Source organism: Spermophilus citellus (assembly GCF_964194105.1).
Source record: "Spermophilus citellus genome assembly, chromosome: 1".
Taxonomy (NCBI): Eukaryota; Metazoa; Chordata; class Mammalia; order Rodentia; family Sciuridae; genus Spermophilus; species Spermophilus citellus.
Genome location: NC_138182.1, coordinates 112,940,327 through 112,957,068, shown reverse-complemented (window position 1 = coordinate 112,957,068; position 16,742 = coordinate 112,940,327). Strand labels below are relative to the sequence as shown.

Below are 16,742 nucleotides of genomic sequence, written 5' to 3'. Positions count from 1 at the left end.
AGTTCTATCACTTCAAAGAATAATAAAAAGCAAAAAACGTCACTGCACACAGTGTTCACTACATTTTGAAAAAAATGCACAACTGGAAAATGAGATTCATGAGCTAAAAAAGAGGGTATCAGAGTTTAAGCAAGAAAATATAGAAGTGAAACAACAACTCCACAATTTGAGGTATTATATCCTAGATCAAAAGAAGGAGTGGAATCTTTTCCTTTAATCCAGTAAAATAAGAAGGAAATTTTTTTTGTAACTACTGCCTCATCTGTTAGCACTTTGCAAAGGAGAAAACGTGAATAAATTATAAATTCTTACAAATATGATAGCATATTATTAAATGTGATTACTTCTAAAAACTAAGTTCATATTTTTCCCATAACAATTTTAATGTCTCTGTGGAACTCCATCTGCTAGTAATCTATTTATTTAACCAGCATAATTTGGGATTGTTATTTGTTTATATTTTTAACTTTTTATTACAATTAATATTTCAAGAAATATCATTTATAAAAAAATCATTTCCTACTCAGGTACCATGGCATGTGCCTATAATTCCAGCAGCTTAGGAGACAAAGATAGGAGGATCAAAAGTTCAAAATAGGGTGGGAGCGCGCCAGGCCGGGCGCAGGGCTGCGCGCGGGGCGTTCATGAGCCCCGGGAGCCTGCACCGTGACTCACCCCCCGCCCCCGCTTGTGTCTCATCCCCCCCCCCCAGCAGGATGCCGGACCAGATCTCCGTGTCCGAGTTCATCGCCGAGACCACCGAGGATTACAACTCGCCCACCACGTCCAGCTTCACCACGCGGCTGCACAACTGCAGGAACACCGTCACGCTGCTGGAGGAGGCTCTAGACCAAGATAGAACAGCCTTGCAGAAAGTGAAGAAATCTGTAAAAGCAATATATAATTCTGGTCAAGACCATGTACAAAATGAAGAAAACTATGCACAAGTTCTTGATAAGTTTGGGAGTAATTTTTTAAGTCGAGACAACCCCGATCTTGTCACCGCTTTTGTCAAGTTTTCTACTCTTACAAAGGAACTGTCCACACTGCTGGAAAATCTGCTCCAGGGTCTGAGCCACAATGTGATCTTCACCTTGGATTCCTTGTTAAAAGGAGACCTAAAGGGAGTCAAAGGAGATCTCAAGAAGCCATTTGACAAAGCCTGGAAAGATTATGAGACAAAGTTTACAAAAATTGAAAAGGAAAAAAGAGAGCATGCAAAACAGCACGGGATGATCCGCACCGAGATAACAGGAGCTGAGATTGCCGAAGAAATGGAGAAGGAAAGGCGCCTGTTTCAGCTCCAAATGTGTGAGTATCTCATTAAAGTCAATGAAATCAAGACCAAAAAGGGTGTGGATCTGCTGCAGAACCTTATAAAGTATTATCACGCACAGTGCAATTTCTTCCAAGATGGCTTGAAAACAGCTGATAAATTGAAACAGTACATTGAAAAACTGGCTGCTGATTTATATAATATAAAACAGACCCAGGATGAAGAAAAGAAACAGCTCACTGCACTTCGAGATTTAATAAAATCCTCTCTTCAGCTTGATCAGAAAGAAGATTCCCAGAGCCGGCAAGGAGGGTACAGCATGCATCAGCTCCAGGGCAATAAGGAATACGGCAGTGAGAAGAAGGGTTACCTGCTGAAGAAGAGTGACGGGATCCGGAAAGTGTGGCAAAGGAGGAAGTGCACCGTCAAGAATGGAATTCTGACCATCTCACACGCAACTTCCAATAGGCAGCCAGCCAAGTTGAACCTTCTTACCTGCCAGGTGAAACCGAATGCCGAGGACAAGAAGTCTTTTGACCTGATTTCACATAATAGGACGTATCATTTTCAGGCAGAAGATGAGCAGGATTATGTGGCGTGGATATCGGTGCTGACCAACAGCAAAGAGGAGGCCCTGACCATGGCCTTCCGGGGCGAGCAGAGCACAGGGGAGAACAGCTTGGAAGATCTGACGAAAGCCATCATTGAAGAGGTCCAGCGGCTCCCCGGGAATGACGTGTGCTGTGACTGTGGCTCGTCAGAACCCACCTGGCTTTCAACCAACTTGGGTATTTTGACCTGTATAGAATGTTCCGGCATCCATAGGGAAATGGGGGTTCATATTTCTCGAATTCAATCTTTGGAATTAGACAAATTAGGAACTTCTGAACTCTTGCTGGCCAAGAATGTAGGAAACAATAGTTTTAATGATATTATGGAAGCAAATTTACCCAGCCCCTCACCAAAACCTACCCCTTCAAGTGATATGACTGTACGAAAAGAGTACATCACTGCGAAGTACGTCGACCACAGGTTCTCAAGGAAGACCTGCTCCTCCTCGTCAGCTAAGCTGAGTGAGTTGCTGGAGGCCATCAAATCCAGGGATCTACTTGCACTCATTCAAGTCTATGCAGAGGGGGTGGAGCTCATGGAACCACTGCTGGAACCTGGACAGGAGCTCGGGGAGACCGCCCTTCATCTTGCCGTCCGAACTGCAGACCAGACATCTCTCCATTTAGTTGACTTCCTTGTACAAAACTGTGGGAACCTGGATAAGCAGACGTCCCTGGGAAATACGGTTCTGCACTATTGCAGCATGTACGGCAAGCCCGAGTGCCTGAAGCTGCTGCTGAGGAGCAAGCCCACCGTGGACATCGTTAACCAAGCTGGAGAAACTGCCTTGGACATAGCAAAGAGACTCAAAGCTTCCCAGTGCGAAGATCTGCTTTCCCAGGCTAAATCTGGAAAGTTCAATCCCCACGTCCACGTAGAGTACGAATGGAACCTTCGACAGGAGGAGATCGATGAAAGCGATGATGATCTGGATGACAAACCGAGCCCCATCAAGAAAGAGCGCTCGCCCAGACCCCAGAGCTTCTGCCACTCCTCCAGCATCTCCCCACAGGACAAGCTGTCACTGCCAGGTTTCAGCACCCCACGGGACAAGCAGCGGCTCTCCTACGGGGCCTTTACCAACCAGATTTATGCCTCCACGAGCACAGACTCGCCCACGTCACCAACTGCAGAGGCTCCACCTCTGCCTCCTAGGAATGCCGGGAAAGGTCCAACTGGCCCACCTTCAACACTCCCTCTAAGCACCCAGACCTCTAGTGGCAGCTCCACCCTTTCCAAGAAGAGGCCTCCTCCCCCACCACCCGGACACAAGAGAACCCTGTCCGACCCTCCCAGCCCACTACCTCACGGGCCCCCAAACAAAGGCGCAATTCCTTGGGGTAACGATGTGGGTCCGTCATCTTCAAGTAAGACCGCGAACAAGTTTGAGGGGCTGTCTCAACAATCCAGCACCAGTTCTGCAAAGACTGCCCTTGGCCCAAGAGTTCTTCCTAAACTACCTCAGAAAGTGGCACTAAGGAAAACAGAAACGAGCCATCATCTCTCCCTAGACAAAGCCAACATCCCGCCTGAGATTTTTCAGAAATCTTCACAGTTGGCAGAATTGCCACAAAAGCCACCACCTGGAGACCTGCCCCCAAAGCCCACAGAACTGGCCCCCAAGCCCCAAATTGGAGATTTGCCACCTAAGCCTGGAGAACTGCCCCCCAAGCCCCAGCTGGGTGACCTGCCACCCAAGCCCCAGCTCTCAGACTTACCTCCCAAACCGCACATGAAGGACCTGCCCCCCAAGCCCCAGCTGGGCGACCTGCTGGCAAAGTCTCAGACGAGTGACATCTCGCCCAAGTCTCAGCAGCCCTCCGAGGTCACACAGAAGTCACACCCCGGGGATCTCTCCCCAAACATGCAGTCCAGAGACGCTGTCCCGAAGCAGGCATCTGAGGACTCCAGTGACCTCACGCCCACTCTGCCCGAGACGCCTGTACCACTACCCAGAAAGATCAACACGGGGAAGAATAAAGTGAGACGCGTGAAGACCATTTACGACTGCCAGGCAGACAACGACGACGAGCTCACCTTCATCGAGGGAGAAGTGATTATTGTCACAGGGGAAGAGGATCAGGAGTGGTGGATTGGGCACATCGAAGGACAGCCTGAAAGGTAGGGGGTCTTTCCAGTGTCCTTTGTTCACATCCTGTCCGACTAGCAGAAAGCAGAACCTTATGGTTGTCTCCATCCTCCATGCCAGACTTCTGCTTCCATGCCACCCTGTGCACAGTGTGTGTATAGCTGCTGTTACAGAATAGGAAACTCCTCGAGGGCCACCTCGGGAGGGGAACAGAGTATGTATTGTAAATATCCTGTGGTCTTCTGCCTTTGCCAGTATGAGGGTAGCCTCGGGGCCCGGTGCGCCTTGCTGGTTTGCCAAAGCCGTCCCTGGCACCTAGCACTTACATCTCTCTCTATCTGTGCTGTTTTACAAGCAAGCAAAAATAAAAAATAAAAATAAAAAATAAACCAACTACAACAAAAAACCAGGAGTGTAGGAATTGCTGGCTTTGAAAGTAGAGTGATTTCTGTTCAGCAGCCATTGAAGGGCCTAGAGTCGACTCTGCTCCTTCCAGTGCAGTATTCTCAATCTTGTTACTGAAAATGCAGCATTAGCAAAGAGGTGGGTTCTGTTCTCCAGGTGAAACTTCTAGTTAGCTCCATGACAGACCAGCCTGTAGTTATCTGTGTACACAGTTTACAGCTACAAAAACCTACTTTGGTATTTATTACAGACAAGTGCTCAGTTAAATATGTTACTCCTTCAGCAAATGTTCACTGACCCAAAACTCTTTGTGGCATTTTACAATGCACACAGCCTCATGCAAGTTGAGACAAGTGGATTTATACTGTCTTATGATGATGAGTGCCCACCCTTGAGATATTACCTCATTATGCAAAAATAACATATCCTTCATGCCTATTTTGACAAAGTTTAAAATATGTCTGATGAAGTTTAACTTTCAGGAACCAAGGACTGCCAGAAAATATTAGCCTCTACATTATGCATGCATCTAGAAGCTTATACCTGAAATCTTGCCTTTTATAAAGGAATAAATAGTATGAATAAGTTGAACTGTACATTTTTTAAACTTGATTGCCATTAAAGCAGAAATTATAAGGTTGCAACTATATCTGTTTGTAGTCAGTCATTCAACTCTCTCAAAGAGTATGAATTTACATAATGTATTATGAATCAGCATCCCTCAATTGTGTTGAAGCATCTAAAGTGTTGGTTTTAAATTATTTTCTTAGTTTTGTTCTTGGATAAATTAACTTTTAAAAGACTATTCAAAATGGAGAAATTAAAAGTCAGCCCTTCACACAGTGTTTCCAGAGTAGGATCCAGGTGCTGAAACCAAGCTCTTCTGCTCTTCTTCATACATCAGTGTTCCCATCTGAAGCGCCAGCCACTAGACAGTTCCCTTTCAAGTCAATTCATAACCAAGTTTTGGAAGCTGCTATGAATTGCACTGTGAAAAAGCTCTCCCTGCAAGGAATCTTGTCTCTGTTTCTCTGTCACTTGTGCTCTTTCTCTCTCTCTCATTTTGTTTTCATCCCAGCCATGCTTATCAGACCACTAAGAACATTGTGTTTTGATCTTTGGCATCAGTCTGAATTTTGGACAAGAATACAGCAGTCATGTTCCACAACCAATGGAACTGTCCTTGATTCTAAGGCTCGTGTCATTCTGATGTTCCATTTGCTTAAACTGCTATTTTGGCAACAGCACAGAAGACTTAATATTTTTAAGCAGATAATCTTAGCCGTGAATGAGAAATGTTAATTTCACAGAAGCACAATTCCCAACCAAATCCATAGGAAAAACCCTCTTTCATAGTCACAGTGCTCAGTAAATATTTAGTTCTGCTTAAGTGGTTACTATGAAAACTTTGAGTAGCCACCTGAAGAATAAACCTTGCATGGCATACCTGAGAAATATTTTATCAGCTACTATTGGAAACTGATTTTAAGCAATTGCTTCCTCAGCATCAGGGCACACGTGCATTCCCGCACCTAACCCAGAATGTGAGGGAGGCACCAGGCCACGTGCTGATATGTGACTGGCCGTGCCAGCAGCCTCAGCATTTAAGCCACACTGGTATCAGGACAGGAAGTCAGCATCTGAGGCTGCCCTGAGTCCCAGCTCATTCATTCACAATTTGAAGTTGCAGTAAAGAGCCGTTCTTCATTGTGGCCAGACTATTTGCAACTCATCTGAAAATAAACTAGTTATTTTAAATACACACACAAGCTCCGTCTCTAGAGTTATGTGGAGGCGATGTCTATTCTGTTTCCCCTATTGTAGAAACTCTCACAGATGCATTTTTCAGACCTTTTTTTTTTCCTCCTCCTCCTCTCTGGTTTTGTTTTGTTTTCCATGAGGAATTTGAGTTCTCTCTAATCCAGCTTACTGTGGGACATAGGAAAACTAGATAGAAAAACCATTGGCAATCTTGTTGAGTTTAAATCTGATCTCATTCTTAAACTCGGTGAAGAGCCATGATCTGCCATTTTGTACATGATATAGTATTTTGAAGGAATGGGACCTTCCCCCCCCCAAAAAAAAATAGCAAATTAGTTCTTTTTTTTCCCCGGAGGAGAAAGTAATGTTCTGCAAGTAGTGTGTGTCTGTTTGACTGTTGAACAGCAATTGCTATTTATTTTTGTATTGCCTAGATCTTCAACGTGTTGTATAGGAATCCCATAGTGCCACTCGTTAATTTCCGAATCCTCATCTGGATGTTACCATCAAACATCAGTACACTTTTCGTTTCACATGTATTTAATGTGACCATTTTTCAGTACTGTATGTGTTAATTTCTACTTTTTTAATATTTAAAATTGCTTTTAAATAAACATTCTCAGTTGACCCCCCCCCCAAAAAAAAAAAAAAGTTCAAAATAATTCTCATTAACATAGCAGCAATGTCCTAAGCAAATTAATGAGACCCTGTCTCCAACAACAACAAAAAAAATGAAAAAGACCTTGGGATGTAGCTAAGGGATTTAGCTTCTGGGCATTCAATTCCTGGTACCAAAGTTGGGGATGAGAAGAAAAGAAAAAAAAATAACTTTCTATATTTCTGTTTACTTTTGAAAAAAATTTCAATATAGAGTTATTTGGTTAAAGTTGGGAAACTTTAAAAAGATTACAGGATTTTTAAATTTCTCTCAAGAAAGTTTGTATTCCACCAGTGAGGCATTTTTCACTGCCCTGAAACATGTTATACATTTATAGTTTTTAGGCTGATTTTGGGGATCAAACTCAGGGTTTTGTGTTACTAGTGTGATGTGCTAGTGCTGAGCTAGACACTAGGCTACACTTCTAACATTAACATTCATTAAAAAATGAAATGAAAACAGATTTTTTTAAAATTTTTATTTTTTTATTGGATGTTCACAACATTACAAAGCTCTTGACAAATCATATTTCATACATTAGAATCAAGTGGGTTATGAACTCCCATTTTTACCCCAAATACAGATTGCAGAATCACATCAGTTACACATCACATTTTTACATACTGCCATATTAGTGACTGTTGTATTCTGCTACCTTTCCTATCCTCTATTATCCCCCCTCCCCTCCCCTCCCATCTTCTCTCTCTACCCCATCTACTGTAATTCATTTCCCTCCTTGTTTATTTTCCCATTCCCCTCACAACCTCTTATATGTAATTTTGTATAACAATGAGGGTCTCCCTCCATTTCCATGTGATTTCCCTTTTTTTCTCCCTTTCCCTCCTGCCTCATGTCTCTGTTTAATGTTAATCTTTTCTTCCTGCTCTTCCTCCCTGTTCTGTTCTTAGTTGCTCTCATTATATCAAAGAAGACATTTGGTATTTGTTTTTTAGGGATTCATTCTCATTCATAAATTTGTTCATATTTCTATATTGAAAGGACATATACTTTCTATGTTTTTTAGGTATACATGACAGTAGACTATATGTTGACATAAATTTATTTTTGTTATGTCTTATATTCCATTGTGTGTGTGCACACACATATTTTTTTAATCCCTTCATCTGTTGAAGAACATTACTCTTCATTATTGGATTAAATATTAGGTCCCATCTTGTTCAAAAATGGATTTTGAGTTTTTTGTAAAATACATAATGATCAAAAAGGTAAGTTGAGAGTGTTACCATAAAAGAAACATAAAAAGTATAATAACAGGTATTAGATTATTTATCCCAGTTCGGGGTTATAGTAATACAAAAGATACATATTTTTTATATCTTTATTTTATTTATATGTGGTGCTAAGGATCGAACCCAGCACCTTACCCATGCTAGGCAAACACTCTACCACTGTGCTACAGCCCCAGCCCCAAAAGACACATATTGGAAAAAGAATGTCTGAATATGCTGTTACACTATAAGCCAGTTATAGGTATACCTGACATATTTTATGAAGATAAATGATGTTACTACTGAATTCATAAGTTTGTATATAAACAATGTCTTTAAAACTTATTTGACATGAAATTATCTTTTTAACTGTGGAGGACCTATGATTGTGCAAAAAAATTACCTTAAACTTGTCAATTTACCAAATCATTTCTAATTTACTTTTCTGTGGTATCTAAAAGATTTGCTAGTAACAGAAACTTATCAAGTAACAAAACAATCTTTTATTATTGACTTTCAATTATGTATGTTTTACACAAGATTAAAGGAGAAATTTAAAATGTTAAACTAGAAAAGCTTTAGAGAACATAAAATTTTTATTAAGATTCTAAATCAGCATACAAAGAGCCAGAACATAAAAAGACATTTTTGGTTTTTGGCAAAAATCAATTAAAAGGCATCCATATTAACTTCAGATATACCTTAAAAGAAGATGAGGTGAAGAGAAAAAATGATGATATGTTACATGAAAAAAATAAGAACCCATTAAAAGAAAAAGAAACAGAATTTAACAAAGATGATCAAGTGAGAAAGCAAGCTGAAATCTCTGTTTGTACAATAGATACAGAATTGGAGACTGCAAGAAATCATTTTAATCAGGTAAATGAACGTTCAGTAAAGTTTCAAATTTTTACTGTATTTCATTTGAATTATTTATAAAATCCCTTTAACTTATAGTATGTGGCCCTGTTTCACTTAATGATGGCAATGTGGTCTGAGGAATGTGCTGTTTGGCAATTTCACCAACATGCAGTCATCATGTGTGTGTACTTCCACACACTTCAGACATCTCCCACAATGCCAGGAAACACAGACTTACAGGACCTCCATTTATATGCAGTCTGCTGTTTCCCAAAGCATGGCTATGTGGAGTGTAAACTATTATTTTGATTTAAAACACAATGTTCATTGTTTGGCAATAAAAAAGATTTTAAAAAATCTGACAAACCAGAAAAAAAAACCACAATGTTATCTGACTCTGAAATTAAATGATGATATTTATGACAAAACTAGTTACAGCAAAACTTAGCATCTGGTAGTTGTTCAGCATTTCTTTTCTGAATGAAGAAGTTTAGTTTAATCACTGACATAAATACAAATTTAGGTGTTTTATGTTAAAATACAAACTAAATATCTATGCACCTATTTAAATCATTTTTTAAAAAAGTGTTTCACAATTACATTTCTGTCTGCATTTAAGAAATGTTTTTTTTTAATTTTTAAATTTTTTTAAAGATAGAGAATTTTAATATTTATTTTTTAGTTTTCGGCGGACACAACATCTTTGTCTGTATGTGGTGCTGAGGATCGAACCTGGGCTGCACGCATGCCAGGCGAGCGTGCTACCACTTGAGCCACATCCCCACCCCAAAAAATGTTTTCACTCACCCAAATTTATCTGTCATTTGTGCAAGTGAAATGTAAGACATTTACTCATGAAGAATAAATCTACCTTTTGGAATTATTTTTTAATCTTGAAGGTCCCACTCTTAAATTAATCTTTTAGACTTCTGTCACCTGCTGATATACAGCCAAAACCTTGCTGAAATAAATTTGTAGATTTTAGCAGAACAAAATGAAACCTACAGACAATTCCCATGAGACCATAATGCCAGAATTTATAATATGAAATTTCAGTAACGCATTTTTGCAAACAAAAAGAGATAGACATGTGCAGAAAGGAAATGTTTCCTGAATTATTTTCTTCTGTTTTCAAATGATAGAGAGAGAGAGAGAGAGAGAGAGAGAGAGAATGTGTGTGTGTAACATAGTTAAACAGTAAATCTATTAATTATGGGAAAGTATAGAGGGTTTTAAATCCATATATTTATAACCATAATGTACATATTTTGGAGGTGAGGGGTGCAATTTTTGTCCCATTGAATTAAGTAATGTTCTTAATTCAACTGTATTTCTCCGCAGCAGTCTCATGATGACTTTCAGAGTAGCCTTATAAAGAGAAAAGACTTTTAATATTTTCCAAAGGAATAGTTTATTTTTCTATGATCTCAAAACCCTTGCTTCTAATAGTAGATCTTCTAGTTTGGGGAAGTGACTTTGCGCTCTCGTATTAGTGTGCATTACTACTCCCACTGTTAAGTAAGGAGGAAAGTGGGGCCAGCAAATACTCTGGTTTTGTAAATCATTTTCTCACTTTTAAGAAGAGAAACAAACACTTTGCTTCAAGTAATCTCCTACTTCAGTACAAAACACCTTTGGAAAAAATGGCATACCATAATACGTTCTTAGAAATAAATTACTGGTAAGTATTTGTTCCTAATACATAAGATCTGTTTATTTCCTTTATTTTATATTGACTCATGTTTCAATGTTCACTGAGATGAAACAAATGCTACTGAGTAGAAATCTCAGGATTTTCTGAGTAGAGCCTTACACATTTTGCCTTGTCATTTGTATTTTGAAACACAGGCCTTCTTTGGTGTTTATCCATTCATAGGACAGAAGTAACTGGCTTTGTGGATGAGCACTAGAAGCAGAGACAAAAGACTTGGAGAAAAATCATGCAATTTGCCTATGTTTTTAGCCTTGTGCTCCTTTTCAGAATTGTGATACATTGTTCATTGATACAGATCATGTGTTTAATGCTGTTCCTACATTTATAATTTATCAATAGTTGCAATTCTCATTCACTGCTACAAAATGTTAGAAAACAGAATATGCTAGGAATATTTTTAGGAAAAGACCTTGGAGAACTTTTGTTATGTCTCAGTAGATGTAGAGCTAAGGCTCTTACTATGGTCTGGTTGAATACATGAGGTGTCAGATTGCAAACTTATTCTTCTTAAAGTTAAGTGTTCTTTTATTTGCCACTGAAGCCATCCCAACAGATAGGTACATAATAAAATATTTGGAATTTTTAACTGTTTAAAGGGTAGATCATACGATCCTAAAAGTGGATCAACAGAGAAGTAGTGAATTCTAATTTTTATTTATTGTTTTTAGGTATATATTACAATAGAGTTCTTTTGGTGTATTACACATACATAGCATATAACTTCTTCTATGTAGAGTTTTTCTGGTCATGTATTCATATGTGAACATAGGAATATAATGTCAGATTCATTCTACTATATTCCCCTCCCCTCTCAGCCCTTTATTCACTTTTGTCTAACCAACAAACTTCTATTCTTTTATCCTCCACCCTTATGTGTGTTACCAACTACATGTTAAGGAGAATATTCAGACTTTGGATTTGGAGGACTGGATTATTTCATTTGGCATGACAGTGTCCAGTTCCGTTCATTTGCCAGCAAATGCCATAATTTCATTCTTCATGGCTGAATCCATTGTGTATATATTAGACACATTGTCTTTATCCTTCCATGTGTTGAAAGGCACCTAGGTTGGTTCCACAGCTTAACTTTTGTGAAGAGCTGCTATAAATATTTATGTGGCTGTGTCACTATAGTATCATTGGAGTATACACTGAGGAGCACAATAACTGGGTCAAATGGTCATTCCATTCCAGGTTTTGTGAGAAATCTATACACTGCTTTCCTGAAAAATTGCTTGGTGCAATGTATGAGTGAATCTTTTCCCCACATTCTCACCAACATTTATTGTTACTTGCATTCTTTATATCTCAGTGTAGTTTCAATTTTCATTTTTCTAATTGCTAAAGATGTTGAACATTTTTTTCATATACTTGTTAACTGTTTGTACATATTTTTCTTTGAAGTGCTTGCTCAGTTTTTTGTTCATTTATTGATTGGGTTATTTTTGTTTGTGAGTTATTTTTTGAGTTGTTTATATACTCTGGAGATAAATGCTCTATCTGACATTCTATATGCTGTCTACTCACATTCTTGATGGTTTCCTTTGCTGTAAAGATACCACCCCATTTATTGATTCTTTATTTTACTTCTTGTGCTTGAAGTGTCTTTTTGAGGAATTCAGTTCCTACACTGACAAGATGGAGCGCTGGGCCTGTATAGTCTTGTAATAGGCCTAGAGTCTTTTATCTATTATCTAGGTTCTTCATCCACTTTGTTTTTGAGAAATAGGGGTTAAATTTCTCCTACGACATATGGGTTTTCAGTTTTCCCAGCACAATTGGCTGAGGAACCTATCCTTTCCCCAATGCATGTTTTATAGTGTGTTTGTCTAGTATTAGGTAACTATATGTGTGGGGTTTTCTCTGTTGCTTCTCTTCTGCAAAGTTATTTTTTTTTACATTGGCAAACTAACTAATCACTTAATCTATTCTTTCATTCTGGTATAATGCAGATTTTTTTCAATCTTTAATTTTTTTCTTTTTTTATAACCAGGAATTGAACCAGGGTGCTCAACCACTGAGATGCATCCCAGCCATTTATTTATTTATTTATTTATTTATGAATGAGTCATGGTCTCACTGAATTTCTGAAGACTGGCTTTGAACCTGTGATTCTCCTGCCTCAGTATCCTGAGACACTGGTATTACAAGCATGAGCCCCTGAACCTGGCAGTTCTTACATTCTTTAAGTTATAATTTTCTTTTACTCTCATAGATCCATCTTTTTGAATTAACTTTTGAACTCTTGGGAATTTATATTTTGATAAGCTCAGAAGTTTACATCTAATTTTTCTTCTGTGGGTATCTATTTATTGAAACCCTTTCACCATATAAATAAACAGGTTTTTCTTTAATTTCAGTGAAAATTATGAAACATTTTATTGAGTGCTAGCTAAATGTATCCTTGGTTTTATTTAGGTTTCTCCTAGTGATGGGACAGAGAACAAGCTATTGCATAAATATCACAAGAAGAAGGATGAGGTCTCTATGAAGAGCCTGGGAATGGACACAGTAAAATATCAGAACCAGGAAAAGAAGTGCTTTGAGAATACTGAAATTTTAAGAGAAAAGAATACCAGCCTTCCATGGACACAAAAATTGAATGAGGAAACACTTATGGAAATATTTCAGGACAATGAACAGTTGGGTGTTTGGAAAGTTGAGAATACATTGCACAATTTCACACCTGAGAGTGAAAAACAAAGCACAGAAAGACCAGAAACAGATGTCAAATCTCACTCTGCCAGATCTGGTCCTGCTCCACCCCATCAAGGTGAAAGTCCAACACCAAAAAGAAATGTAGAAGTTGCTTTCCAGAGAGGCAGAGATAAAGACTTTAGTTCACAGGAAAAAAAGAATATTGATGTATCTAACCTAAACGGTAGTAGTGAGATTCCTTCCCAACAGGTTCCAAAGTCTGAGGTAAAAACAAGTGACCTAGAAAACGAGCTGCATCAGACAAGAGTAATGACTTTGGCTACAGATCAAGTAAACAGACACCTAAAACAAAGACAGTGCCAACTGAAGGAGATGGAACACAGGTATCAAAATGAAGAAAGAAAAAGTAATGAATACCTCAGAAAGCAGGAAGCTTCTAAAGAGAAGGTATCTAAACTACAAAGAGAAACTACATTGCATGAAGACCAATTGCATGACTATCAGAACAAAGGTGAAAATAAAATAGATGGAATTATTAATGTCCAAACCCAATTTTATGATGTTATAAAAAAAACTTCACGCTCGGAATGACAGATATCGTCTTATGGTGGAAAACAAATATTTGGAATTAATCAATGAAACTAATCATTTAAAAGAACAACTGGATCAATATGGAGAGGAGAAAGCAGAAGTAGTAAGTATCAAGCAAGATATCTTTATAAAGAGTCTTCAAAGGAATACTCAAAGTGATACCTGCTTATGGCTAAATGTTGAATCTTGATGAATATAAAAATGTAGAAATTATGAATGTGTTTCTGTATCAACACAGAACTACAACCTGTTGTCCAGCGAAAATAACTTAGACCTCATTTGCAGCACAACCAATCTGTGTTTAAAGTGCTGAGTATTCCAATTTCCCTGCTCTGATTCTTACACACTGTGTACATATTTTAAAATAACTATAGGTACTCATGTGCCAACTAAACACAAAAGACTTAGTTAAAATGGATTTTAATATTTAAAAAGGAGGAAATTTTTAAAACTTGGGCCTGACCCTTCAATTTAAGAAATTGTTTCTTATAAAAATTTAAGAGGTTAAGATTTTTTTGTAGGTTTATATGCTGACATTAGTAATATGGTCTCAATAATGCTGAAACAATATCTAATTTTGGTGCTATTAATTCAACCCAAAGTTTGCACATGCTAAACACATGTTCTACCAATGAGCTACATCCCATTACTGAATAACAATTTTAATGTCTTCTTGTTGCTATACTTGAAGAACACAATGAAACACATAATGGAAATGCTCGTACCTAGTTTCAAATAAATTAGTTACTTTTACAGTTCATTCCAGATTTTACAGTTGAACTGAAATGTAGATACTGTATTTTGTAATAGACTTTCTTCAGTATATTTTTGTATATTTCTAGTTGGTAAATTTATTTTTAGTCATTTAAGTTTACCATAAATCTGAAAATAACTGTCCTGCTATTTTTTTTTTTGTTTTCATTCATGTCTTGTCCACCTCTTTAAAAGCATGTATTTGTCATTATCATAAATTGGGACTAATGTGATGAATTGCAGCAAAACCACAGTTGATTTCATCTGTAATTTGATACATATATTCATGATAACTTGCTAATAGTTTTCTTCATTTCATGGCCTAATTCCTATTATATGGTGACAAAGATAATTGTAGCCATCTAAAATTCATTAATTTGGCACTGAACCCCCATGTCCAGACTAATGAGGGTGGCAGGGTTTATGTAAAGCAGGAGTGGTGTGAAGACCAGTGAGAAATCTAGGAGATGTGGACAGGCAGTGAGGTGGAGACCAGGTTACCTAGCATCTCCTTTATTCTTTGTGAAAGTATATTGGAATTATTTTAGCAAAGCTTTAAAGATGTGAGGATGATGTGGAGTATTAACTTGAGTCTCTAATAAGAGAGGGATAATAAATAACCTCTGTAGACTTCACCACTACCAATGAGACCTGTGTAACCATTTTTGATTGAGATTTCAGTAGTTTGTTAAACATTGCAACTTTATCAAGGGCAGTATGTAGAGATACAGGGCTCACCCTGTTGTGTAAGGAATGTGATAGTGACTAAGCAGGAGTACACAATCTTCTGTTTTCTTAAGGGAATTCAGAAATATACAGCAGCTTACTGTTGTATGTAGTGATATTTTTTTCAGAGTAAACATCATTATATAATAATAATAATAATAACAATAGTAATAATAATAACAATAACAATAATAATAATAAATTTTTAAAGTGAGCTGAGTAACAAAATAATTAACAGAAATATCAGGTAGTTGCGAGACATCTTGAAAAACAGCCAGCTGGTACCCTGAAACTACAACGTGTATCAGAGGCTTCTCTAGAAGATTTAGCACATTTTCACATAAATTTAAAATATAAAGACAGGATTTAATGAAGAAACTAAGACAAATGACAAGTCATGTATGTAGAAAATTGAACATGTCATCTGTAAATCAACACCTGCTTAAGTAATAAAAGTTATTCTGGGATACTAATTTCAATGAACAGCTTTCTTTATATTTTCATTATAATTGATTTTATTATATTTGGGGATCTTTCTACTGCACTTATTTCTTACACTTAAAATTTTCTTTTAGAATTTTTCTCTTACAAAATCAGCATCTTTCATTAAAATATCTAGTCTGAGGAAAGCTGAGACTTTTTTCTATAACCCAGCAGCTTTTCATGCTGTCTCTACTTCCATGGTACAACAAGGAAAACTAAATAGAGGTACTATTTAATAGAATGTTTCAGGAAAATTTGTTAGTTTTACTTCATTTTTGTGCATCTATTCAAAATCTGCAAGTAATTACTACATTGACTTTAAAATGTGTACAACTTTTTTATGCTTTTCTCAAAATACAGATATGTTTAGGTTTTAGTTTAATTATTGAAAAACTTGGGCTATTTCTTTATTTTTTCATTTATTTAGATACATTATGAAGCATATAAATATTTGTATTATGTCTGTACTGTTATCCAAACTAGACAATGAAAAATGTTAGCTAAGTTTTTTTTCAGTACATCTCTTAAAAGGCATTTTTATGATATATGTAATGCACCTGACATAGAATTCACCCATATAACATGTAAAATACAGTGTCTCTTAGTACATTAACAGAGTTATGTAACCATTTACACAGTCAATTTTACAACATTTTCATGTTCTTGAAAAGAAACCTGGAACCTCTTAGCTGTCAGTTTTCTAATCCCTACACGTCCAAAGTCCTAGAAAACTACCAATATATTATTTTAGTAATTTACAAATGTAAACAATAGTACTTTTATTTATTTATTTATTTTTTAACTTTAGGCAAGACTCTATTTTATTTTTATGTGATTTTAAAATTTGTTTTAATTAGTTACCCATGACAATACAATGACCTTGACATATCATACATTTGAATCACATGGGATAAAATATCTCATTT

General features: G+C 37.3%; 2 protein-coding genes across 2 annotated transcripts in view; one reads left to right on the top strand and one right to left on the bottom strand.

The window, feature by feature from the left end:
* Positions 1-16,742, bottom strand: part of LOC308649827 (obscurin-like) — a 520,968-nt gene that overhangs the window by 93,778 nt on the left and 410,448 nt on the right. The gene's annotated exons all lie outside the window — the stretch shown is intronic.
* On the top strand, positions 52-6,737 carry LOC308654615 (arf-GAP with SH3 domain, ANK repeat and PH domain-containing protein 1-like). Its single transcript, XM_081304284.1, has 2 exons — positions 52-171; positions 716-6,737. The coding sequence occupies exon 2, from the start codon at positions 717-719 to the stop codon at positions 4,011-4,013; it is 3,297 nt and encodes a 1,098-aa protein (XP_081160410.1). The 5' UTR covers positions 52-171; position 716; the 3' UTR covers positions 4,014-6,737.